Source organism: Mixophyes fleayi, chromosome 7 (assembly GCF_038048845.1).
Source record: "Mixophyes fleayi isolate aMixFle1 chromosome 7, aMixFle1.hap1, whole genome shotgun sequence".
NCBI lineage: Eukaryota > Metazoa > Chordata > Amphibia > Anura > Limnodynastidae > Mixophyes > Mixophyes fleayi.
This window is the reverse complement of record NC_134408.1, coordinates 41084564-41109459: the sequence shown is the minus strand read 5'-3', so window position 1 is coordinate 41109459 and position 24896 is coordinate 41084564. Positions and strand designations below refer to the sequence as shown.

Below are 24896 nucleotides of genomic sequence, written 5' to 3'. Positions count from 1 at the left end.
GCTCAGAGCAATGTTCCGCCTTCGGATGGGGCGGATCCTGTATGGCCGTTGCCAGGAGAAGCTGGTGCCGCCAGAGACCTAATATATGGCGGGGAGGGAGAGTGAGTGACTGTCATCTATACCCGCTGTGTTATGTGACTATAACGGCCGGAAGCTCCAGGGAGAGATGATGGTGTGAGAGCCGCTGCTGTCCCTGCGGTGACTGAGGTATGTGAGTGTCCCTGTGCCCGGCTGCTGCGTACACTACATTATATGAGTGTTATAATAAGACACCGGGTCATCCCTTTCACCGTTACTATTGCAGAGATTGTTTCCCATGGATCCCAAATATTGGTTTTGTCAATTAGATTTCATTGATCATAGTTCTATTAATTGAATTGCTGAATGGTGAGCATCTCCTTTGGCTTTACAGTATGTTTTTATTTATTATTTTGGAGAAGACTCTTTATTTTATAAATTAGATTGTGAGCTCTTAGGGACAGGTCCTTCTTTCTCTGGGTGTTTTAATGAGTTGCAAGTATAGTCATCTGACATGTGGTTTTAGTGGGCTGTTCTTGCATGTAATGCACTAAGGTTTCCATGGTTTGTATAGAACTATCATCACCATTTATATATTCTTGGGCCTCAAATAAAAATAGAGAATGCTTGTGTCTTAGATCTATATTTTACCGGTGCTAAATCTGTTACCAGATATATTACTTGCATTTAACTGAATTTAATGTATTTTTATTGAATCCTAACTGTTTTGTTTAGATTGAATGAGTATCATATGTTCCCCTTTGAAACCATCCACTGCAAGGTGTATCATACTTATGACTTCCATAATACAGTAGCGGCTACCTCACCATAACCTAGTGTTGTTTGGTGTCATGTTGGTGTTCCAATATAACAATACTGTGTTATTTGATTTGTTTATTTCCAGTTTAATTTTTGTATATATTCATTAACTATTTATGTACATTTGATTTAGAGTGTACATTTAGGTGTTTTATAATCCTGCTGTGATATGTTATTATAATTCACAACTGGTGATCTTTTGAGTTTTGTTATTTATAGTCCACATTATTGGCTTTACTACAGAGATAAGCTCAGAGATCTTCTCTTTAGATACTATTTAAAGTTGATATGGGTTTTAGTGTGCAATCAATTAGTTCAGTACAATACAGAATCACTTGTAATTATCTTGCCATTTTGATGGATGTTTTTGTGTTTGTATCTTCTAAGCGTTTGGCTCTGGGGTATTTATATTCTGTTGTCAATAGGAACACTTCGGTTGTAAACTAAAAGCATATTCACGCATTTGTAACCAATATGGTAAAAATAAACAGTATTTTAAGTCTAAATAGCAAACCAAAATGACTAGGTGTAATTTAGTAAATAATTTTCAGCCTGTTTCTGGTTTGGTGTTTCTTTGATACTTTACAGCCCACATAGCTGAAATTATAAAATAATTCTATTTTTCATTGCATTTAAATGCTAACAATGATTACTCTATCAGTCTTGTTTCAGAACAATGGAACCATATGAAGATTTTTACAAAAAACAGTTTGCCAGTTTACAAGGCCAAGCGTTTCACAGTGAGACTGCGTCAGCAGGTCCGCAAAGAGTATCAGTCATTCAGTTTCATGGTGTTGCAGTCCTTTCTCCATTGGTAAGTGTGTTTTTATTTTATATACTCCTTTTATTACTCACAAAGAATTCCCTATAGATAATATTATTAGAAGTCACCTAGTACCTTCAGGGCTATTCTACACTAGCAACATTGACCTGTATTAGCTTGCATGTGCAAGAAGCGGCTTTATCTGTACGAAATCACTTGACGTGATACACTCATACTTTCCTGTATTATGGGGATTAAGGTATAAAATGTGAACAGAATCACCCAAGAGCAATGCAAGAATCCAAAATAAGTACATACTGTATATGGTAAAGAAACAATTTCAGCTCTGCCAAAGATTTTCCAATCCATATGTAGTTAATAAATAAACCTTTCTGTCTTCATAGGCCACTGTTTTTTTTAAAGTGTTCTTTAGTGTTCTGTCTGCCTGTCATTGAAGAAATAAAAAGCCAGGCTGATCCCTTTGTAAGCAATTTCTTTTCATATATTAAGCATCTCTCTTGAACTCGTTTGATTACACAGACAACAAGACTCTGGCCCACATGTCTGTAAGGTGCAGTAGCTGTTGACAAACAGCCAAAATGTTGCACCCATCCAGCATCCCTATCCTCAGAACCTTTCTCTGAAGCAGTTGGGATAGACAAGTTTTTGGCTGTTTTATTTGGAGTAAAAGGGAACATTACGCTTTCAGATATTCATTATTTTTCTTTTGCCTCTTCAATAATCTGATTCCTGAAAGTAAACAATATGTGAATGTTTTGGTTTTTGTTTTGTTTTAAATTATTTCAGTAATGTTTAATAAAGTATCCCATTCCTCATAAAGTCAAAGCATTTGACAAGCTTTGTACCTGTACAACAACTAGATAACCATCTAATGGACATGAAGTAGCATGGAAAGCTGGGTAGAACTTAGATGTTTCTGTCTACACAAGAATAGATGGAAGCTAGCAGGCCACTTATGTAAAATGTTTGTTTCATGATTGTATATAGATTTTTGTATATAGAAACAAACATTGTCCAGAAAAGGGTGTATTTATATGTTCCAGAATTCCTCCTCCTCCCCCTTTTTTCATTCTTGTAATACTTTTATATTCATTTTGTTCTCTTTTCTAAACCTCTACAAGTCTGAACCACAGAAATTGCCGTAATGCAAGTTGGCAGGAATTAATGGAATAGTGACACAAGTAGTGTCAACTGCATTCACCCTTTTATTCAATTAAAATAGAAATGTGGCAATTTCATATGAATGTAAGAAAAACATGTGTTCTAAGTAAAATTATCTCATTTCTATGCATGACGTGTATTCTCTTATCTAAACTTTTGTTTAACTTGAAAGAGATCTATGACTTCTAAATAAAATACATAGACACTCTGATGAATTAAGTTCTTCACATTCATTACTGCTATTTAAAATCATGTTTACAACCTTGTGTGTTCAATATTGGAGAATAGAGGCTTTGTTATTATAGCCAAATCTCAACAGGGGAAAGCTAGCATTTACAATGCTATTGTTTACCACATTATGCTCACACTTTATAGGTCACTACATAATGATATGACATAGTTGAATATTTTGCATACTAATTGGGCTCCATGTGACCTGATTGCTTGAATTATAAAAAAAATACATGTATACTGCTATTTCAAGCGGTACAGTGCCTGTGGCAGTATTAATGGCATACTTTTATGAACTGGTAGAACAGGCTTATTACTAAAAATAATAACAATATAAAGTGTGTGTAGCACGTTTATGCATTGTGAACACACCGCGTTCTTTCTTGATCAGATGACAGTTATGAAATACATTTTTGAATATGAATGATTGTTGGTTAGGTATTAACTGTAAAAGTATAATAATCTGCTGTACCTTGTTTCTATAGTGATAACCACACCAATGACAATACTTTGTATTGTTAAACCTCTATTCAAAGGAGGTTTCCACTTTTGGACAACCACTTCTCAATAAAATATATTTTATGGGTATGTGTGTGCATAAAAAATTAACTCCCTATTATTCACCTCCATAGTACTTATTTAAAAGAAATAATCATTTTGCAGTGAGGAAGGTGCTTTCCAGTCTCCTTCTAACCATGTTCCCGTTGAATCTCATAGAAATCTCCGGTCATACAGAATTAACGCTTTCTGCATTTGGGCACAGTACAAGGCACATAAGTGCGCCTAGCCCTCATTTACCTAGGACTGTACCCATCAGGAGAGTCTAACTTTAGCCTAAATGGAGATGGACAGTTGGGGCATGGTTTATTCAGATTGGGACATTAGTCTAGATTTATCCCAGTATTCCAATTGGCAATGTTGTGAGATATGGAACCTCTAAATAGAAAATGGGCAAAGCAATTTTGGAAACAATTTATCCCTTTCTAGTTGCATTATACAAATACACAGAGAAAGTAAAACTCCACTACAAATATCATTGTCACTTTGTGCAGGGCCCTATAGCAGTTAAGCTGGTTTTCGTCCAATAATCGGCTTAATCAGCCGACATACGACCGCTCGTTCAAAAGTCGGATGGTTGAAAGTCTGCCCAAATGGACGATTGTCACCTCATTTGGTTGGTCGTACTGTTTAATATTTTCGTTCCAATCTCGTTTCCGTTGTGTAATGTGTATAAGTTTCCGACCGATCCACAACAGTGAGTACGAAATTACAGTCATTGCTCACGACAACATGGCTGTAAAAAGTCGCTAAATGGACGTCCGCTCTTCCCTTTATTGTCCTAAACAAGGCTAGTGTGTATGCAGTCCATGGGCCGAGCGATCGGACCATCGATCGCATGTAAAAACGCTCGGCATAAAAAATTGGTTGAAATTTCTGTAGTGTGTACCCAGCTTTATATGGTATAGGCTTAGGTGTGCCGTTTAGACTGTTATCAGAGCTGAGTCTAGTCATTCAGTTTGCATCTGATATTGTGATCATTTGTACTTATGTATGTTATAAAAGATGAATATTGCAAATCTGTATTAGATTTTTCAGTTATGTAGAAATAACCTTTGCATATTATCATTCATACATTTTGCTGCCACATAATGCTGCTGCCTGTGGCATCTGCTGTAGTTTGTCCATCACACACCCCTGGCTTTGGTATTGTAATTGGTGATATTCTATTAATAAACATTTTGTTGTATTGTGAATATTTTGGGATGTTTAATATATGAAGATGCCAGTTACATTTTTTTTTAACTGCTGTAATGTTTTGCAATGACTATAGGGTGCCAAATAGAGGTTAATGGAATTTCGGGTTATGCTGATGATGTAGTTCTTTGATTATTTTTTTTTCACGGGTCACCTACCTAATAGTTGTGTATCCATTTTCCTACTTTGTGCAATGGAAACTGGGTAGTGTACTGGTGGGATTAGACTCCAGTATTCCTTCACTATCCTTACTTTGTTGTATCACCTGAGTGGGTAGTAGGAATTGACTGGGGCTTGAGGTTAGGATCTTCTACTGTGGGGTTGGTGGACTTCTGGGCCAAACATTGTTTTGTTGGGGTTGGTTTTTTATTTCCTATCTGCATGGCACATGTACACTGTCTTGCAGTAATAAGAGCACATGTTGCTCAGAGGTGAAGGGATTTCACTGTGCCCAGCAAAACAATTGGCATACTAGTTGGGCTGATTACCATGCTAGATGCTTTACTGGTGACTAGATGGGGTGTGATTTGTTTGGTGGTATTATTATTTTTATTTTATTAACTCCTTGTGAACATAACTTGATTAAGGATTCAGTTCGCACTAGGTTAATACGCTTGTAGCATCCCTTTGCCTTCCACAACAGGCTAAATGTAAAAACAAACTTGTCTTTTTAATTTACAATACAGCTTTCTTCACCCCCCCCCCCCCCCAAATATTTACATTCATGTGTTTTGGAACCTCTGCTCCACTTGATTTTTAAAATGGGTCACTACTAACCCTATCACTCGTCTTGTTTTCATTAAAATCAGAACTGTATAGCAGAATGGAGGCTTGAATGAGTGCTACCAAGGGTGAAGGAGTTTTTCATTTTATGCCTTTCCTTGTCACAATTTTGCACCCCCAAAATATATATATTTATTTATTTTTTAACTGTACATGTGCCTGGACCATGGTATTTTGATGTTTCGGTGACTGACGTCCTAGCAGATTAAAAATGAGTGAAACGTGTTTACGCCCTTTTTGCTCTGTTTTCATGCAGGTAGTCCTTCGTGTGACAGTGTGAATGGATGGGATGTGCTGGTCTATGGATCAACAATCCCTAGATAGTTTTCTTAATTGCCTCTGCTTGAGCTGGTGTTAGTCCAGGAGTAGGAGGAGGTGGATCTGGATTGTCCACAACTTGTTTTTCTGGTCATATGTCCAGGTCACTTGCCCATACATGTACAGTATATTCTAACTGTACAAACAGACTTAAAACCTACAATTCTGTAAAAGATGATGGTTTGTGTAGTATGGCATTATGCGTAATGACTCTTCAAATGTGATGAGTGTTGATAAAACGCAACAAAATAACTGCAACGTTGCACCAACACACATTAGGCAGATTTAGTGCTTACTTTTTACAGTACTTAATTGTCTAGGAGATCTGTGAAAGCTAGGCTAGGCTAAGTTACACTTCTGATTAATTATAAAAAACATGTCATAGGTTTGGATGTAATCAAGACTTCATACAGAAAATATTATATTTAGGACTAGTGTCAGTAACCATAACCACACTCGGCTATAACTATACAGGTAATCTGTCTTATAAAACATATTATTAGTTTGGAAAAAGTTGTCAACGTCTGATTGTGATTTTTTTGGGTGTCTATTGGGACGGATGGTACATCTGTCTGGACAAAGACCCTAACTGGCAGTGTATATCAGTATTGGTGCTTTGCTGAATCCGATAATTTGGACTGAGCACTGAAAGGATGGACCTTTCAGCTTTGGGCACATGTATCGCAAAGATCTGATGATCGCATGATCAATGTCTTAGAAGTATTCTGCATGCTTTCTGCAAAACAGTGGCTGCTATGTAGCACTAATCCATTAATGCCTATAGATACTGTACCTTCATACCCCAATTTGGTTTACAACTGCTACTCTGTGTTTAATATGCTATTCTGCTCTGATAACTTGTTATTGTTGACTAGTTTTGAAATGCCCAAAACTGATTTCACGACGTTTGGTCCAAGACATTTACCAGCTCTTGTTTAGTCTGCTCTTATTTTTAGATATATCATATAACTGTCAGGTGAGACCGTTTAAGTGACACAAGATGGGATAATTATCCCTTTTGCTTTTTGAACAAGCATGTTTTTAACTACTTGACATGTTCTAGCATTGTGATCCCTGGCAATTGCAAACAAACTGTAAAACATTGTTGCCTCGTCGCCTTGTTGTCTCACACTCCTGGAGTACGCTGACTGGAGTTGATACCGACTACTCCTGTAACCTGAGACTTGTGTTTTTGTTTTGCTGAGCACTCATTCCTGATCTTCCAATAATAATGCAACAAGTCCAGATTTTACTTATTTAATCTCCCACTTGGATTTTTGTAAAGTTAGTGATCAGGAGTAGATCTAAAAGGGGACATGCATCACTCTTTTAAAATGTCTGTCTGCATTTTAGTCAATTTGTTAAAGTTGGGGTACAATGGTAAAAGTGTGTGTGTGTATGCGTGTGAAAAAATATATATATATATATATATATATATATATTTATACAAAAGCCTAGTGGCGTGTGTTAGTGTGTGTGTGTGTAAAAAAACTATCTTCTCAGGGCTCATCCAATTGACCTGAAATTTGGTATACTGACATTATTTGACAAAAAAATTATAATAGTGATGTCAGTTAACTTCCATCATCCCCCCCTTCCCCCCGTGGGAGGGGTAGTAAAGGCTAAATTTACGAGTTGAGGGCTCAAACTCATTTTCGTGAGGTAATTTTACTTCCTGAACACACATGCTGTGTTAGTGTGTGTGTGTGGAATAAACTACCGGGTGACAGTGCTCAAGCTGCAGCGCCACCTGCTGGGCGGAGTTATTTACTACACTGACCTACTAAATTCTTAGCATTATCTAATATATAAAAGCCTAGCGGCGTGTGTTAGTGTGTGTGGAAAAACTATTTTCTCAGAAAGGGCTCATCCAATTGACCTTTTTTAACACCTTAAGTAGCCTGATTTGACTAGAATGCATGAGTATCATGCACGGGTTAACATTATATATATATATATATATTTATTGCATTCAACTAGTATTTTAGATCAGCGGTATATAAAGGCTGCCCATTGTGGATCAGATAGTTATACCACTAGTCAATGAGTGTTCATAACATGGTTACAGTTAGAGAATTGGAGACTTTGGACCAGCTCATTCTGCCTGTTGTTTAAATGAAAAATGTAATAAATATGACAGTTTGTTTTCTACGAAGTTGTGTGTAAATTGGTGGCTGTTTATACTTAATTGTTCCACTTAATAGCACATGTGTATTTTAGGCTCTCTAGAGACACTTTGTGGGTCTATCCTTCATAGAAGAACATTATTTTGTGTTACTTTCAGAACTGTAGCACATTAAATGGCAATTAAAGTAATGTAAATATTTAAATAATTTAAAATATTTGTCACAATTAAATCCAAGCATTATGAAGATTTGTTCTGGGTCACAATCTGAACTAAATATTGGTTAAAACATGTTCCTGTCTTTTGTAGCTCACAGTGGAAAAAAGACAAGAAATGCAGCAATATCGACAGAAGGCCATAGAGGTTAACCACAAGCGACAGAGCATCAAGAAGACATCCTTACTGAATCGTGTGCAGGAGATTCTGGATACTGTTCAGGTACAAAGAGTCTTATTATCTATTGTGTCCTGTACAAAGAATTAAGTAATAAGAACATTATATTTCAGGGAGAAGAGTGGAATGAGATGCTTACTTTCTAGTAGGCTACTGAAAGTACTGCCCACACAGAGCAACAGTTGTAGACGTTGAGGGGTTTTGTTCTCTATTTAAGGATATTCTGAAAAAACAGGGTCTGTTAGCACCTAGGGTTGGGGGAAACACTGGAGTATCTTTCTACTACATGTTGTGGGGGTGTTAGTTACTATCTTGGGATTTTCCCCCCTCTTGGATGACATAAGTTCTAATAGTATAATATCTGAGCTGAAGTATAACTGTACCAAGTAGGCAAATCTCCACTATTCATCAGAAGTGTCAAATTAATTTATTAGAATTAGGCTATATTCATTTGGATGTTGGGTAAGTCTACTTCCAAACTGTTCTCCTCTTAACTGCTGAAGAGAGGGAGGCTGAAGTAGAGATCATGGATCAGTGCGGAGAGACCATGGTATAGTAGAAATAGCTGTCTTTCCAGAGTGAAAGTATAGTATGTTCTACTGTCCCCTGTACTTGTTGCTCCATTATCCACCTTGCCAAGACAACCATGTCCACTTCACCAACACCTCCACAGAGTATAATTACCACTATGTGATCTTCTCTCCGTCTAGCTGCTGAAAATAGACCGTATGGGAGATGGAATTACCTAAGGTCCTTTAGCTTTTAAGATGTTTTGTCAAGGAGTCTCAAATAGCACTACAGGGAAATATAGCCCTGAGACGTGCTACTATCAGTAAACACAGTGGGCCTGATTCACTAAAGCAAGCAAAACAAACATATTGTGCATTTTAAATAATACATTTTTAAACTCTCATATAAACATCTGTATTCAACAAGGAGGAGATGTAAAAGCTACGTCTGCTGTTGAATACGCGTCTAGGTGATCTCTTCTCTAACACAGTACACTGCATGATACGTTCAATAGGTATATGAAATATAAAGTCCCCAAAGAACCAACAGAAAATAATAAAAATAAAAACTATCAAAGTTGCCTATTCGCAAATGTTCTATCATGCATAAGTCACTGTCTTCACTTGCAATCAGCCTGTAGCTGGTGCAAGTAATACCACTGAAAATCACATACCTTTTGAGATGCCCAAAGCTTGAATCTGACACTGCTGTGTACGTTCGAGCTTGGCGTGCTCTTACTGTAAATTAACCACGTGCATGAACCCATTCCTCTCCCCGTCTGACCCCTGAAATTATAGTCTATAGCAGGTGCTCTATGTGCTCACTGATTAATTGGATACACTTCAGTTTTCTGGTGTATAGTTTGTTTTCTGGGCATGTGCAGGGCGATTTAATGCAAATACGGCACATGTTGGCACTTGCGTTCTTTGATGAAGAACGGGGCAGCACGGTGGCGTAGTGGTTAGCACTTCTGCATTACAGCACTGGGGTCATTAGTTCAATTCCCGACCATGGCCTTATCTGTGAGGAGTTTGTATGTTCTCCCTGTGTTTGCGTGGGTTTCCTCCGGGTGCTCCGGTTTCCTCCCACACTCAAAAAAAACATACTGGTAGGTTAATTGTCTGCCAACAAATTGACCCTAGTCTGTGTCTGTCTGCCTGTCTCTGTGTGTCAGTCTGTTTCTGTGTGTGTGTGTGTGTGTGTGTGTGAATTTAGACTGTAAGCCCCAATGGGGTAGGGACTGATGTGAATGAGTTCTCTGTACAGCGCTGCGGAATTAGTGGCGCTATATAAATAAATGATGATGATGAAGAACTTTCTCCAAAGCGCATATATATTTTACTATTTGTACATTCTGCTTTACGTTGAGTAATCCTGATAAAATAAGAGGGTCTACCCTAGAACTAACACTACTAATATAAGTTGAACGAAAAAGTTTAATACTTTATAAGGTTGGCAGAATCCTCAGTTTGTTAATTATTACTTTGTATAAGTCATGTGTTTGTGTGGCTGATACATATAGTTGATTACCTAAAACATACATTTTTGCAACTGCAAAGTCTTCCAGCCTTCAGTAATGCAAATTTTGGGTTTTTGTTTTCCACCAGTGTGTGTTGGATGCACTATGCAGGCTACATTGATTAACCCTAATTTATTTTGGGGCTCTGTTACTCCCCAACACAAGTCATCCATGTTGCAGGTCTCCCACGGTGAAAAGCAAAGCTCTCATAGAGTATGTACTCTGATGGTTTAACAGCATTTATTAATCATTATTTTGACAAGCGTTCAAGCTTTGTTTAGCTCTCCAGTATTGAACTGCTTGAGAATACATATCTCAGTAGTTGATGATTTAATTATTTCTGCCTTGTCAGTCATTAAGTGGATGTCATGTATTAAATCATACATAGTGTATATAATGTTTATTTCATATGTGTTTGTGTTTACATGGCTGATCTGGTGATGCTACTTCTATTATACTTTTCTACAAACATGATACCTAACCACACTTTGTCTCATGAGATTAATTATATATTTATATCCATCTAATATTGTAGGTGATGTTAGTAATGTTTTATTCCACAGTGATTAGAGCTTGTGCTTATAGAGCAATCTGTATGCTGACATTATACATCATGAAATACGTCATAAAAACTATTCCTTGTGTGTATAAAGCTCCACTATTCCTTAACACTTCACCATAACACACATTTAGCTGTTTTATAAATGGTAATGGTTAGGTTTATACAACGTTGGTAACACATTCTCATGTGATTTATGTAACATTTGTACAGAGGCTTTCTGCACCTCCTGTAGTAGTGCCTGCTACACACATCCGTTAAACAGGACGTTAGGAGCACCACCGCTGTTCCTGCTGACTTTTATGTTTGTAATAAACATTTCCACCCCTACCTACATTTTTACTGATCCTCTTCCTTTCTTATCGGGCATATTGTTTATATAGGCCGACCTCCAAGCTGTCACCTGGACCCCCCAGCTCCCTCCTGGTTTATTGGTTTGTTGCAGCTTGTAATTTGTGTAGAATGTCTGCCGAGGTTACTACAGATAGGTGTCTCTTTATTTGATTAAATGTATTGTTTAATTTACTACTGAGATTAAGGATCATGTGAGGCCCTTATTTCAGGTTACCCATCACTGGTTTAGAGGTAGGTCACAGAAGGGACCTTGAAGGACCACACACTGCTGTTTGTAGACAAACCATTGTCTCCTTCAGAAAGATCTCTACACTAGAACATAAAAACATACAGTATTTTCACAGTACTTTTACTGCGCACAACTCAAGTAGAAGAATAAATGCTAAGCTTAGAGTCCCTTCAAAACTAAATATCTGAGCAGTGGCCCGTAGCTTTTTGAATTGTAAGAGCTGTCTGCTTCTGAATTGATTGAGTTCATCATCACATGGCCATAATACTGAAGAATCCAGTGTTTGACTCATGTTTACTATGAATTGCCTGGTAACCATCACATGGCTTGGGAATACATTAGACGTAAAGACAACAAACACTTGGCTCTTTTTGTGCCCCCTGCAGCCAATTGATTGTTCACTTGCTTATTCACGTTTCTTGTCTGCTTCAAACCAGCTTATAACGAGTGGCAAACTGCACGACTTTGGTATCATTTTACTATTTTTGTGCTTTTTCTTTTTGTCCTTTTGTAATTAATATCTGATTCATTTGTGGTGTTTCATTTCAACTGCTCTACATTGTATTAAGGGGCGATAACATTAGCTGAGATACCTGCTATAAAGCAGCTAACTACGTATGATTACGTGGACTACAGCTCGCTTTCTTCACCTCCTGATACGTGTGGGGTGCTTAATAAAATATAGACAAATTAAGAATGATCGCCTTAAATATAATGGTTGATTGATGAGAACAAGTTTGACAAGCACTGGTATACTGTTTTTTTTTTTTTTTTATGGAGAAGCCATAGCTATTGGTACAAATCTGTTGTAATATCGTTAATACATCTTTAGATCTATACCATGTATATTTACATTTTAAGCTTTTACAATGCAGCAGTGTAACATATTTTTTTCCCCTTTGAATACAGGTAAAACCCATTCCCAGTGTTCTGTCTAGCGCAGAGAGTGCAACGCTTGACCAGAGCTCAACTTTTAAGAACATGAATGGTTTTGCAATTCTACCAAATGCAATAACCCTTCCAGTGCGTTCTCAAAATGGACCTGCAAAGTTTGAAAAATCCATAGAAGAGCTAATGTTTAACTCCAAGAAAGAGCTAAAACCTACAGACACAAGTTCTACAAAGGAATGTAACGATTGTGCGCCTTTAACACAAAGCAAGAGCCCTGTCTCGAACAACATAAAGCTTGTATCCGTGGAGAGTACAGACAGTTCTGGTCAAGAAACATCACAAAGTGATTTGCTACCTACAACCAAGGATGCTCCAGATCCTTATGTAATGAGTCTTCAGAACCTCTTAAAGAAGTCCCGTGAGTATATTGAAAGGGAGCAAAGCAGGCGTAGCATGAAAGGCATCTCAAAGGGAAGCTCCACTGAAAGCCACTCGGACAAGGAAAATGATACCATTAAAATAAGTGACTCTTTAAAAGAAAAGGCCAGACTTGCAAACAGGAGCAGAAGCTGTAGCCCGTTAATGGTTGACAAGCCATCTCTCAATAAATCAAATACATTGCTACAAACTTCCTCAAGTCAAGGTCATAGCTTGACATCAAGTGCTCTGTCAGCATTCTCAAAAGTGGATATTCTATCTAGACCAGGAACCTCTTCAGGTCTAGATACAGAGTCAGACGAAGAACTGAGAAATGCATGTATGCTAGAGTATGAGAGCAGCATTATAAAAAGCCTTACTGGTTCTTATGCCAAATTACCCAGCCCAGAGCTGAGTTTAAGCCCCAAAATGCACAGACGACGCCCCAGACCTTTATCCGCAGGAAACATCGTTATAAATCACCCAATTAATGCTTATGATTTAAGCCCCAAAGAAAAAGGCAAAGTGATGGATTTGACACACCCTGAAACAAACAAGAAAACATCACTGTCTGAATTTGTGCCAACAGCTGATGGACATAGTGCAGGTATTTCTTCCAACAAAAGACCTTCCTTCAGTGAACACATTGGCTTGGTTCCCAGCTTAAATAAACTATCAAGAAGTAGCCTTGTGGGCTCCAAGATGGACCCTGACAATAGACTTGTCAATGCAAGAACTGTACCTGATGGCCCACAAACTCCAGTGTGCAGAGGAATACAAGCTGCAAATCCTGACCCCCCAAATATGCCTGAGACAAACATGTTAAGCAAACCCGGCGATCATGCAGACACTATAGAAAATGTACATAAGACATGCGTTCCTTTGGAGGTGGCGAAGCACAACTCGCCAGCAGAACTCAATAAATCTTATGATGTAGAAACACCATCTCCGATATTAATGCAAAGCCAAAGCACAAATCAAGCCACAGACACACCTAGTACGTCGTTAAAGGAACAGTTTTTAGAGAGCAACTTTGACGCTCAGGTTAAACGCCGACTTGAACTGGATTTAGATAGTACACAAAGAGAAACCTCACCAACAGCACCTGAAGAGAACAAGAGGTGGCTCCATGAAAGAAACCGTCGACGTGGGTCCCTTCACGCGCACAAAAGTGAGGTGTTACCGAGTAGTGCATTAGGTAGGAAACCAGCTCTGTCAAATGGCTTTTACAATGTCTCTATTTATACTTCTCTTTTTACATATGTTCTTGTTTATGTAACTTTTTAGGCTTTTTTTTTAATAGCATTGTGCAGCAAGTCAAAGCTACTGCTCTGTCATATGCTTTCATTTTATAACTTTAGTCTCTAAGTTTTACCAGTTCTCTTGAATGTGAAAGGCTCATTTGCTAAGTTACATTGCCCAGCCACCTAGTATGCAATCACTCTAACACAGTACTATTTTGCAGCCCTGGATTAATACAGGTTGCCATAGTGACTAAAAAACTGCCCTCCACTGGCACTCAAGTGGCTATAAGTGGCTACTGGTTGTATCAAAGGTGTGAGTAGCGTACAGCAGTGTATGCTGTGGATGTACACTAACTGCTATATTGTGGAAGGAGAGGCTTTCCTGGCTCTATATTCTCTATATTGTAGGGGGGCCGAGGACCCACTAGCTGCTATACTTTGTGTTCACTGTGGATAGTAGCTGAGTATACTCTGCAGGTCCTTCGGACTGTATAACATTTTTCCACAATAGTCCTTTCCTGCAATGTTGGTATGCTCTGCACATTAAAGACTTTTTCCTCCTTCAAAATACCACCAGAAGTTGAGTGATGGAAAATTGTAAGTTATATGTATGCCTGTCCAGCCCCTGTCCAAGCACACAGTTCATTCTGGAAAATAAATCTCCCAAGCTGTCGATCACACTGCTTGTTCTGTTGGAGAAGCTCCAGCCTTCTAACATGTCCTCTCACCAACTCAAACTTAATATTTCAAAAGCAGAGTTAATATTCCCACCTGCCAACAGAAGCTTCCTGATGGAGGATTGAGATTAATGATGCAGGAGGGCAGGGTTGGTGATGACTGAGGGTAGGGGATTAATCAGGATTATAATGGAGGGGGTATGTTTAAGGGGGGGGGGGGTTATAAGGAGAGGAGGATGCTTGGGGGCACAGGGAGATAACAGGGCGCATAGATAATAGACATGAGTGGTTGAGGTGAAGATAAAAGGGCATAGAATTTCATAAATAAAAAAAAAAGGTTTTAACATTTGCTTGGCTCAAAGTTTTAGGCTGACTTCCAAATCTATATTTCTCATATACATAGACAATGGTGGCTTTAGTTCGTGCTCTGTAAGTAGAACACTGGCTTCATCATGGCAGGAGAATGCTTATTATATGTACAGGAAAGAAAACAAATTAGTTCTCTAAACTACAGACAGTAGTGTGTTCCTGGTTGTGTTATTAGTGTGTGTGGAATTGTGGTTGATGCCCCGATACTTCCAATTGCCTGCTGTACACAATACTAAATGGTCTGTTTACTTTTGTGTAGAAGGTAATCTGAAAAAGAAAATGCTGGATTTTGAAGAAATGAGAAAGAAACTGGAAGAACAGCATGCTTACCAGCTGTCACTACTGATCGCTGAACAGGAGAGGGAACAAGAGAGGCTGCAAAGGGTAACTTAATGTCATAGGCTGCAAAGAATCTACTGTGACTAGCTCGCTACTCGAGCATGGCGTATAGAACTGGAACACTGAAAAGTGATGTTTGTTGCTAGAAATTGACATTAATATACACATTGTAATTATTGTGTTTGTAGGAGTAATGTTGGGCATCTTCATCTTGGCTATTATAACTGTATAGCAAGAGTATTCACATTCACCACATTCTAGGGGCAACAAAGTGGTGATGTTCATAGTAATCATCAAGTCCTCCCCCTATTCTAGTTAATTTTCTAAACAAATATATGTTGGTTGTTTTGTAAAATATCTCCTGTTTGAGCTGTTTTTCACTTTTGTCTTCCAGGAGTTTGAGGAGGAAGGGAGGAGACTACGGTTTAAGGAAGTTGACCAGTCTGCTGTGTCGGGAGCACCAGACAGCAGCAGGACGAAGTCGGACTGGAACAATAGACGGGAATGCAGTGTATCTGAGAATATAACAGGGCATTTGGATGATATCCACTCAATGAGCACTGGTGAGGCCTATTGGAGTTTTTTGTAGTAACCAACTGAGCACATATAAGGAGGAGGCTTGGAGGCAAGGCACTGCAACCAAAATACATGTCTAGCTTCTCCATGGGGTAGATTATCAAATGTGTATATTCAGTCAAACCTCTTCAGGTGCTTCTGCTATTGGTGCTATTTTGTTTATTTAGGCTCCACTTCCAGGAAAATGTGAGATTCAGAAAACTAATGGCAAGTTGTTGAGTCTGTAGTGAATTCTGCTGTTAAATATTAAAACCATCCTAGATTTCCAAAAGCTTTCTGATGTTTTTTTCCTTGGGGAGGGGTGTTTACAGTATATAACTATCTATGCTGCCTTAGGACCCCTCTATATCTGAAGCAGGGTTTTGGGGCAGGATATTTAAGGGGATAGCTCCTTTTAAGTTAAACAGATGAAAGAATAATTGAAAATGTAAATTTAATTGAAAATGTAAATTTATTCTAATATGACTGGAGGAGGAAAATGATGTCCTAGTAACAGCATTCTTTAGGCCTATACATAAGGTAATTTTGTATTTATTTATTTTTCTTTCTTCCAACATTTGGGTCACTAGTTGCTCCTTCACAGCATAGTCATGCTTCTACAAACGAGTCGTCGTTTATTCATTGGGGACCAGCCGAAAGCAGAGCACCAAAAATATCAGCCACAAGGCCCCTTACCAGAGCAAAAACCAGATGGTCTCAGGTGACTTGTTTACTGAAATCTTCTGTGTAATCTTCTCTCCTGTTGTTGAAAACTGCCTATTAAACAGGGAACAGTTTTATCCTGTCACACTCTTTATTCTTAACTCGGTACAGACAAATACATTCACTTACAGCATCGGTTGCACATCACAGTAATAATATTGCAAGAGAATCATTAGGGAGTATAAGCACAGTACTTTGTCAGATGACTTGAATTAATAGATGCTACCCATCATCTATTTATTTATATAGCGCCACTAATTTTGCAGCACTGTACAGAGAACTTGCATCAGTCTCTGTTCCAATGGAGCTTACAGTCTAAATTCCCTAACACACACACACATATATATATACATACATACACACACATATACATACACACACACACACACACACACAAAGAGACTAAGGGCAATTTAATAGCAGACTTAACCCACTAGTATGTTTTTGAAGTGTGGGAGGACACACTTATTGCCTAATGCATGCTATCCTGTAACTTTTCAGCCATGTTTTTATACCTTTAAGGCAGAGTTATTTTATATATTATAATTTTACTATAACAAATAACTTTCTTATCATCTTTAAAAATACTCTGACCATGTTTGGTTTTTCTTTTTCTCTCTATGTATCTGTCTAAAGTAATTATTACTGTATGAATGTATAAAATTATTTTTGTTCCAGTACTTCGCCTAGTTGGTCAACTTGCAGAGGCCACTATTCACCACCGTTTTGTTGTTAATCTTATTGCATTGGGATAATCCTCTCCCAATAGCTTGGGGCTGTGACCTAGGGGAAATGAGACATACAGTATATGACATCCTTGGGGATGTGATTAAGTTTGGAGAAACCAGGAAATGTGTAGATAACTGGAAAAGAGGTGACCCATAACCCCCTGAGTCTTCTCATAACCTGCACATAACTTTGAAACCATGTTTAGCAAATATCTTGCCCTATGCTAGGTATAAAAATTAATTTTTGAGATTGGTGTCTCTCTAATTCAAATACTAACTTCTCAATTTACTGTTCATTTAGATTTGAGGAAGAAGACTTGTGACATCTCTATTAATACTCATTGTATTCTGCATATCAATAACTTCTCAGCTTTTAAAAATAAACAATATTAGAATACCTTTTCTTTCTCATATTTTTGTTTTAAGGTGCACCACCTATTGGAGAAATTGGAGAATTTACATAATAAATGACATATTGGGGAAAGGGCCTTTATATGTTTGGATCTACTGTGGATTCAGTCTACACTGTGACATTAATATTCATTGTGCCTGAGCATAACATTTTAATGCTTTCTGATTTTATTCAAGGTATACAGCCCACAAATGCAAAGGAAGTTTAATAAAGTTACTGCACTCGCCAAAGGGTTTCTTACACGGAGACTGATGCAGACTGAGAAGCTGAAGAATCTAAAGCAAACTGTGCAAGTATGTCTGACTTATGTCCTACGTTCTTGTGATTAACACTTCCCTAATGCTCCTCATTGGCTGCATGATTTCACCACAGTTTGCACTCTAGTGCTCACCCATGTGGAATGGTCTCTCAAGAATGATAACACTCTTTACAGAAGTTCTACCCCCGGACTAATTATTGTGTTCTACTGTAAAACATTAGTGTAAGGTGTTGATTAATGCTGCAGTCTACAAATATTTCCTTTCTTGTTATTTTTCTTAGTCTTGGGTTTCTTTTATTTGATAGGATACTGCTGACTTCATTAGGACTTTCCGTACGGAAGCACCACTGAGTAGAGGAACTGTGTCCGTTCAAGATATTTCATTACAGGAAAGAGTAATTGCTCAGGTCAGTGATTCCCCTGCTTGCGTCCAACTCCTTAGTCTGTAATATATCTATGACTGTTCTGATGGGTTTTTTAAATTAAATTAAATTAAATTAGGCTATAATGCATCCTTCATATGCTCTGAGACTTTAAACCTAAGTGTGTTCAGTTATTTCAAACATTTTATAATGAGAGAGAACTTTTTGTTAAGGTGCAACATTATTCCTCAAGCAAACCTTTCCACTGTCCTTGTCCGATACACGCTAAATAATAGTATATAACTTGAGTGTTCATTGCTGTACATTTGCACCATTGGTTTAAAGCTTTCTGTATTGTTTGCAGCTGCGGGCTGCTTTGTATGAAATCCATGATATCTTTTTCACAATGGATGCTACAGAAAGGATGAATATTCTGCTACTTGACCGGGAATTACGGCGCGAGAAACTGATCAGACAGATGGTAATTTTATCAAACTGTTATTTACTTTTTAAGTAGTTCCTGAAACGTCATTGCAGTGTGTTTTTCTAAGTGATTACACTAAACGGATTAGATACCTATAACAGCAGCAATAGTGGGAGAAGCATTGCCTATAGCACATACATCTTGTTGTTTTTTTATCTAGTGGAGTATAGAAAGCGAGAGCAAGCATCTGGTTATTTGCAAAAGGCAACACTACATTTTTCATTTGTACCAGTTTCCTGTACCCATTTGTATCCATATGGATCCAAAAGAAAGTAACCACCTAATTTGTACAAGTAAGCAGTACAGCATGCTGGCCCGAACAGTCAATTATTTTTAAAAGATTTTATATTGTTTTCATTGGTTCTCCTTTGCTGAAGCCCAGAATGTATTACTGTGCTTGATTGGCCTGTTTGTATACCTCACAAAGTCACACCCACTTATTTGAATATGTTTTCCTCCCATTATAGGAAAAAATGAAGAGCCCTCGGGACAGGTTGATCCTTTCATCAGCAACTCAAAAGTCTCTGGATAGGAAAAAACTCACCAGGTATGGCCTATAATAAAACCTACATTCCTTTCATGTATTTACACAAGTCTTTTTTATCAAGTGGAATTAAGACAAATAACCAACTACTTGTAGAACTAGAAATAAGAAGAAAACCCTTCATTTAGCTTTTTGGAGTCAACATGTATGCATTCTGGCTTATTTAAATTGCAATGGTCTATCCCTCTTGCCCTCTTTCATCATCACCATTTATATAGCGCCACTAGTTCCGCAGCGCTGTACAGAGAACTCGCTCACATCAGTCCCTGCCCCATTGGAGCTTACAGTCTAAATTTCCCAACACACACACACACACACACACATAGATACACAGAGACAGACAGACACAGACTAGGTTCAATTTTGTTAGCAGCCTATTAACCTACCAGTATGTTTTTGGAGTGTGGGAGAAAACCCGGGGCACCCGGAGGAAACCCACGGGGAGAACATATAAACTCCACGCAGATAAGGGCATAATCGGGAATTGAACTCATGACCCCAGTGCTGTAAGGCAGAAGTGCTAACCACTAGGCCACCGTGTGCTGCCTCTTTTAAGGTTTACTTAAGGTGTTGAGGGGTAATACATGATTGGATATTAACGTGTCAAAAACTGTAATTTTACTTTTTCAGTAGTTCTTGAATCATCATTGCAATGTGTCTTATAAGTGATTACACTAAATGACCACTGCCCCTAAGCTTTTAACCTCTTGTAGCGGTAAACAAATCTCCCTCAATGATATATGAATCATATTGCTGACAAGTTGGTGAAGATTATATTCTCTTTCACAAAGTGATGAAATGCATTTCTATTAATTTAGTTTTGTGGGGTTTTTTTTTGTTTGTTTTTGTTACAGGGCCGTAGAAATTGGGATGTCAAATAGAAAACCTTTGTCAAAACCCAAGGCCTTGGAAACCAGGTGAGTGACAATGGTAAAGACAGTAATGACTTGGAATATACAATATGTAGAAATGGAAACTACTACATACATGACATAACTGATTGTACAGTGATCTATGCAGTATGTTTATTGTGTGTAGGTAGATGAGGGGGGGCATCTACAATACAGTATTTCACTGTAAGGTGTTAAATATTTAACATTTGGTGTTTTGCTACGAATAGAATCCTTCAACCAAGCCAAGGACAAAATGCACCCATCAATAAGCTGCTTTGCAGACAAGGGTAAGCATGCAAATAAATATATACATTTTATATAGATATGGTACAACCTCAGTCCTGAGGACGAAGGCTGGGTACACACTACAGTATTTTCAGCCAATTATCGGGCCAATAACCCGATTTAAATGACCATTGGACCCGATATTGCTTTAGTGTGTACACTTAGACGATGAACAATAGTCTTTCCAATCCTGCAGTGTGTATGCACTCGCTGTCAGGATCTCCATAGACTTTACAGAGTCATGATCTTTTCAGCCAATGGTTATTACAGTTGACGAGCATAAATCCGAGGATAAATCTTTTAAAGCATGTATAGTGTGTACACATGGATCGACATGCTCATCTGGACTTTTTTTTTTCTTTTTTCGTTTTTCAGTCGTTAGTAAAATCATTATAGAGAACACATTGGTCGGAAAATTCTGTAGTGTGTACCCAGCCTAAGCAAGATTATTAAACAAGTTTGTTAATGGAGTCAAATAAAACATCTAAAGATAGGAAATGAGAACACAATGGTATGCCCTCATGCTGTTGTATTTAGCTACTAGTCAAAAAGTGTCTACTGACAAACATATAATCATATAACCAAGTTTTGAGAATGTCACAAATATTGGTTTTCACAAAGTTTGCTGCTTCAGTGTTTTTGGACCTTTTTGTCAGATGTTGCTATGGTATACTGAAGTAACATTACAAGCATTTCATAAGTGTCAAAGGCTTTTATTGAGAATTACATCAAGTTTATGCAAAGAGTCAATATTTGCAGCGTTGACCCTTCCTTTTTTGAAGGCCTCTGCAATTTGCGCTGGTATACTGTCAATCAGCTTCTGGACCCACATACTGATTGATGGCCGCCCATTCTTGCTTCATCGATGCTTGGAATCTGTCAGAATTTGTGGGTTTTTGTTTGTTTGTTCTATTAACCACTCTCTCATCATTTCCTGGCAGAATCTGTGTTGGATAATTTGTATACATTAATTGATAAGTTTCTCTGCAGCGCAACCGTCTCGTTTGTTTGTTCACCCACCTCTTGATTGACCACAAGGTCTGGGGAGTTTCCTGGCCATGGACCCAAAATTTCGATGTTTTGATCCCTGAGCCACTTAGTTATCACTTTTTTCTTATGGGAAGTTGCTCGATCATGCTGGAAAAGGCATTGTTCATCATCAAACTGTTCTTGGATGGTTTGGAGAAGTTGCTCTTGGAGGATGCTTTGGTACCATTCTTTATTCATGGCTGTGTTCTTAGGCAAAATTGTGAGTGAGCCCACTTCCTTGGCTGAGAAGCACCCCACACATGAATGGTCTCAGGATGCTTTACTGTTGGCATGACACAGGACTGATGGTAGTGCTCACCATTCCGTCTCCGGACAAGAGTTTTTCCAGATGCCCCAAACAATCTCAAAGGGGATTCATCAGAGAAAATTACTTTACCCCAGTCCTCAGCAGTCCAATCCCTGTACCTTTTGCAGAATATCAGTCTGGTCCTGATGTTTTCCTGGAGAGCAGTGGCTTCTTTACTGGCCTTCTGGACACCAGGCCATCCTCCAAAAGTCTTCACCTCACTGTGCGTGCAGATGCACTCACACCTGCCTGCTGCCATTCCTGAGCACGCTCTGCACTGGTGGTGCTTTTGTGGCAGGGCTGAAATGCAGTGGGAATGTTGTTTTTGGGATAAAGTTCTTCTGATCACTCTTCATGAGATTCTGGAGTATATGTAAATTGCCATCATAAAAACTGAGATGGCAGACATTGTGAAAAATAATTGTGTCGTTCTCAAAACTTTTGGCCATGACTGTACTATCCAGGTTGTGTGCTATATGTTTATCTTTGTAAGATGTCTGTCTCCGAGGGGAACACTCGAACTATGTAAAGATATCCTCTACTACAATGGCTGACAGAAACCTTCACCTTTTGTACAAGTATATTATTCTAACCTATCTTTTGCTTATCAATTGTGCTCTTTCAAATGCCATTAGTCCTATTGTGAGCATGACAATCCTGCTTTTCTATTCCAGGAGTGTCTGCAAAAAGAACCTCAAGAAGGAAGCCAAATGTTGTGACAACTTAAGAAGACAACACTCGCTGGGATAAGATGGATAATAAAGCACTTTGTTTGGGCTGTGGATAATTGCATGCTCCATTCTGCTTACTGATGTTACATACTCTAAGCCCCAGACATATTTTATTTTTGCATGTCTGAATACACTAGCTCTAGACTCTCTTCAGAGGACACCTGCTGAGATCTATAATGGGAATACTAGATGGTGCACCATTTCACCATGAAAAACCTGTAAAGGCACCAATGTTAGTATTGCATTCGTTACACTGATGGTAGAAATTTGATCAGCTGGGAAAAACAGAATTGTACTTTATAGAAATAATTTTTTAAAAAACAGCCCTTTTAAGAGATGTATAACTCCAGCTGTTGATGAGCAAAATCTAGCGGTGATCACGGATCATGTATCTGAGGACATTGAAGGATGTTAATGAACACTGCAGAAAAGGAAACTCTGCATAACATCCAATCAGGTGGTTGTTTTCCTTTTCTTTTTAACATAACCGAATCTAATTGATTTGCAACACCGCCCATTTTCCTTTACACCAATTTTTCCTAAATGTCCCCAATGTACTCCACTAAATTATATAACAAGTGTACATGCAATATCAAACATTTTATGCCCTTACAGTTTTGCTAGAGGTTTCGAATTTTACATTTAATGGGCATTTTTAAAAAAAAAAAAAAAAAGGTGGATTATGGTCGTCTACTACTGAGAAACATGTCTTGGCAGTATCACAGTTATCATGAGCTATGTCCGCTTTCATGATTATATCTAACACTTGGAGAACTCATGAAACTACATAAACAAATATATACATTGACTAGCAGACTGCCAGGGCTCCTATACCCAGGCTCTCCACTGTTCAGGGGGAAACTTAACCTTACACTCCCAAGATTTTCCAGGACTCACAGCCTGGAAGCTAAAGTTGCCTTGTGACTTGTTCAATCAGCTGCAGTGATTTACACAGATGCTCCATGATGTGCACAGTGGAGGGTCATGGGATAGCCGGAGTGAGAGTCTCCTGAATTGTGAGAGGTGTGGGACACCAGCCATTCTTCTAGTTGGGGGTTGAGGTGTCATTACACTACTCACTATACAGTACAACTGCTCTGAATAACTTCACCAAAACAAAAACCTACCACATGTGGTTTATTTTTATAGTCTGCTCTTTAATGAGCTTTATTACAATAGAAAGATAATACAAACATAATTTTTTTTAATATTGTATATCTTTACTAAAAATGCATGTTTCAACAAACTAGCTGTCAATGACTTAGGACAATATTCAGCGAAGGTATTTATTATATCCCCTGTTTATGCTGTAATATCTTTATAAACTTTACACTCTGTTCGTATTTGTACTTGATATTGTTTGATTAGTTTAAATATACTTACTCAGAAATTGCAGTGATTTCAGTCTCAATTTGGGCAATATTTAACACTCAAATTTACAGGGAACATAACGTATATCCTGCATTGTTGTAGGCTGGCTTTGTATATTTGTACTTGTGTAATGTTATACTCCCATTTATAAATTGTTACAAACTTGACGTTTTAGTTGACTGAATATGACAATGTACTGTTAAAATGCTAAATATCTTGACTTCCAGAAATGTGTGTGTGTGTGTGTGTGTGTGTGTGTGTATATATCTATGGAAATTTCACATGATTAGTAAAGACTTTGATTATCGTTCACCTCTTCTCAAAGTAAAAGGGTTAATTTTAAGTCTGTTTCCCAAAACATAGCCCAATAATGATATCTGCAATGCTGTCTATTGTGAATGTGCCTATAACTGAGACTATATGTCCGGTTTAAATACTCCACTTTTATATGAACTTTTTTTCGCAATATCTTCATTTGAGTTTACAAATATCTTCAAAGGGTCTTTTAATTCCGGAAAGGACAGACACAAGCTCTGCAATCTATGGCCTTTTTTTTCCCTCTTAAGTGCCAGAACATTTTTCTGTACATTGTATTTATTTATACATATTTAATTTTCAGCTGCATGAAAAGTGTATTTATTTTTGTACTTTGTTTTTGTATTTTTGTTTTTTCTTGCTTTGCTCGTTTTCTTAGGGTTAATAAAGTTTTTGTCTACAC

The 24896-nt window shown here is 38.0% G+C and overlaps 1 protein-coding gene across 1 annotated transcript; it reads left to right on the top strand.

The window, feature by feature from the left end:
- CCP110 (centriolar coiled-coil protein 110) lies at nucleotides 1-24896 on the top strand. Its single transcript, XM_075179740.1, has 14 exons — nucleotides 1-207; nucleotides 1499-1651; nucleotides 8304-8432; nucleotides 12468-14064; nucleotides 15416-15540; nucleotides 15890-16058; nucleotides 16641-16771; nucleotides 18090-18206; nucleotides 18478-18579; nucleotides 18899-19015; nucleotides 19486-19565; nucleotides 20417-20479; nucleotides 20683-20742; nucleotides 22751-24896. The coding sequence occupies exons 2-14, from the start codon at nucleotides 1514-1516 to the stop codon at nucleotides 22824-22826; spliced, it is 2904 nt and encodes a 967-aa protein (XP_075035841.1). The 5' UTR covers nucleotides 1-207; nucleotides 1499-1513; the 3' UTR covers nucleotides 22827-24896.

Coding starts and splice junctions, on each gene's coding strand:
- CCP110 (XM_075179740.1), top strand. CDS start 1,514: ATGGAACCATATGAAGATTTTTACAAAAAACAGTTTGCCAGTTTACAA. Junction 8,433..12,467: donor AGATTCTGGATACTGTTCAG/GTACAAAGAGTC, acceptor CTTTGAATACAG/GTAAAACCCATTCCCAGTGT. Junction 18,207..18,477: donor ATCTAAAGCAAACTGTGCAA/GTATGTCTGACT, acceptor TTTATTTGATAG/GATACTGCTGACTTCATTAG.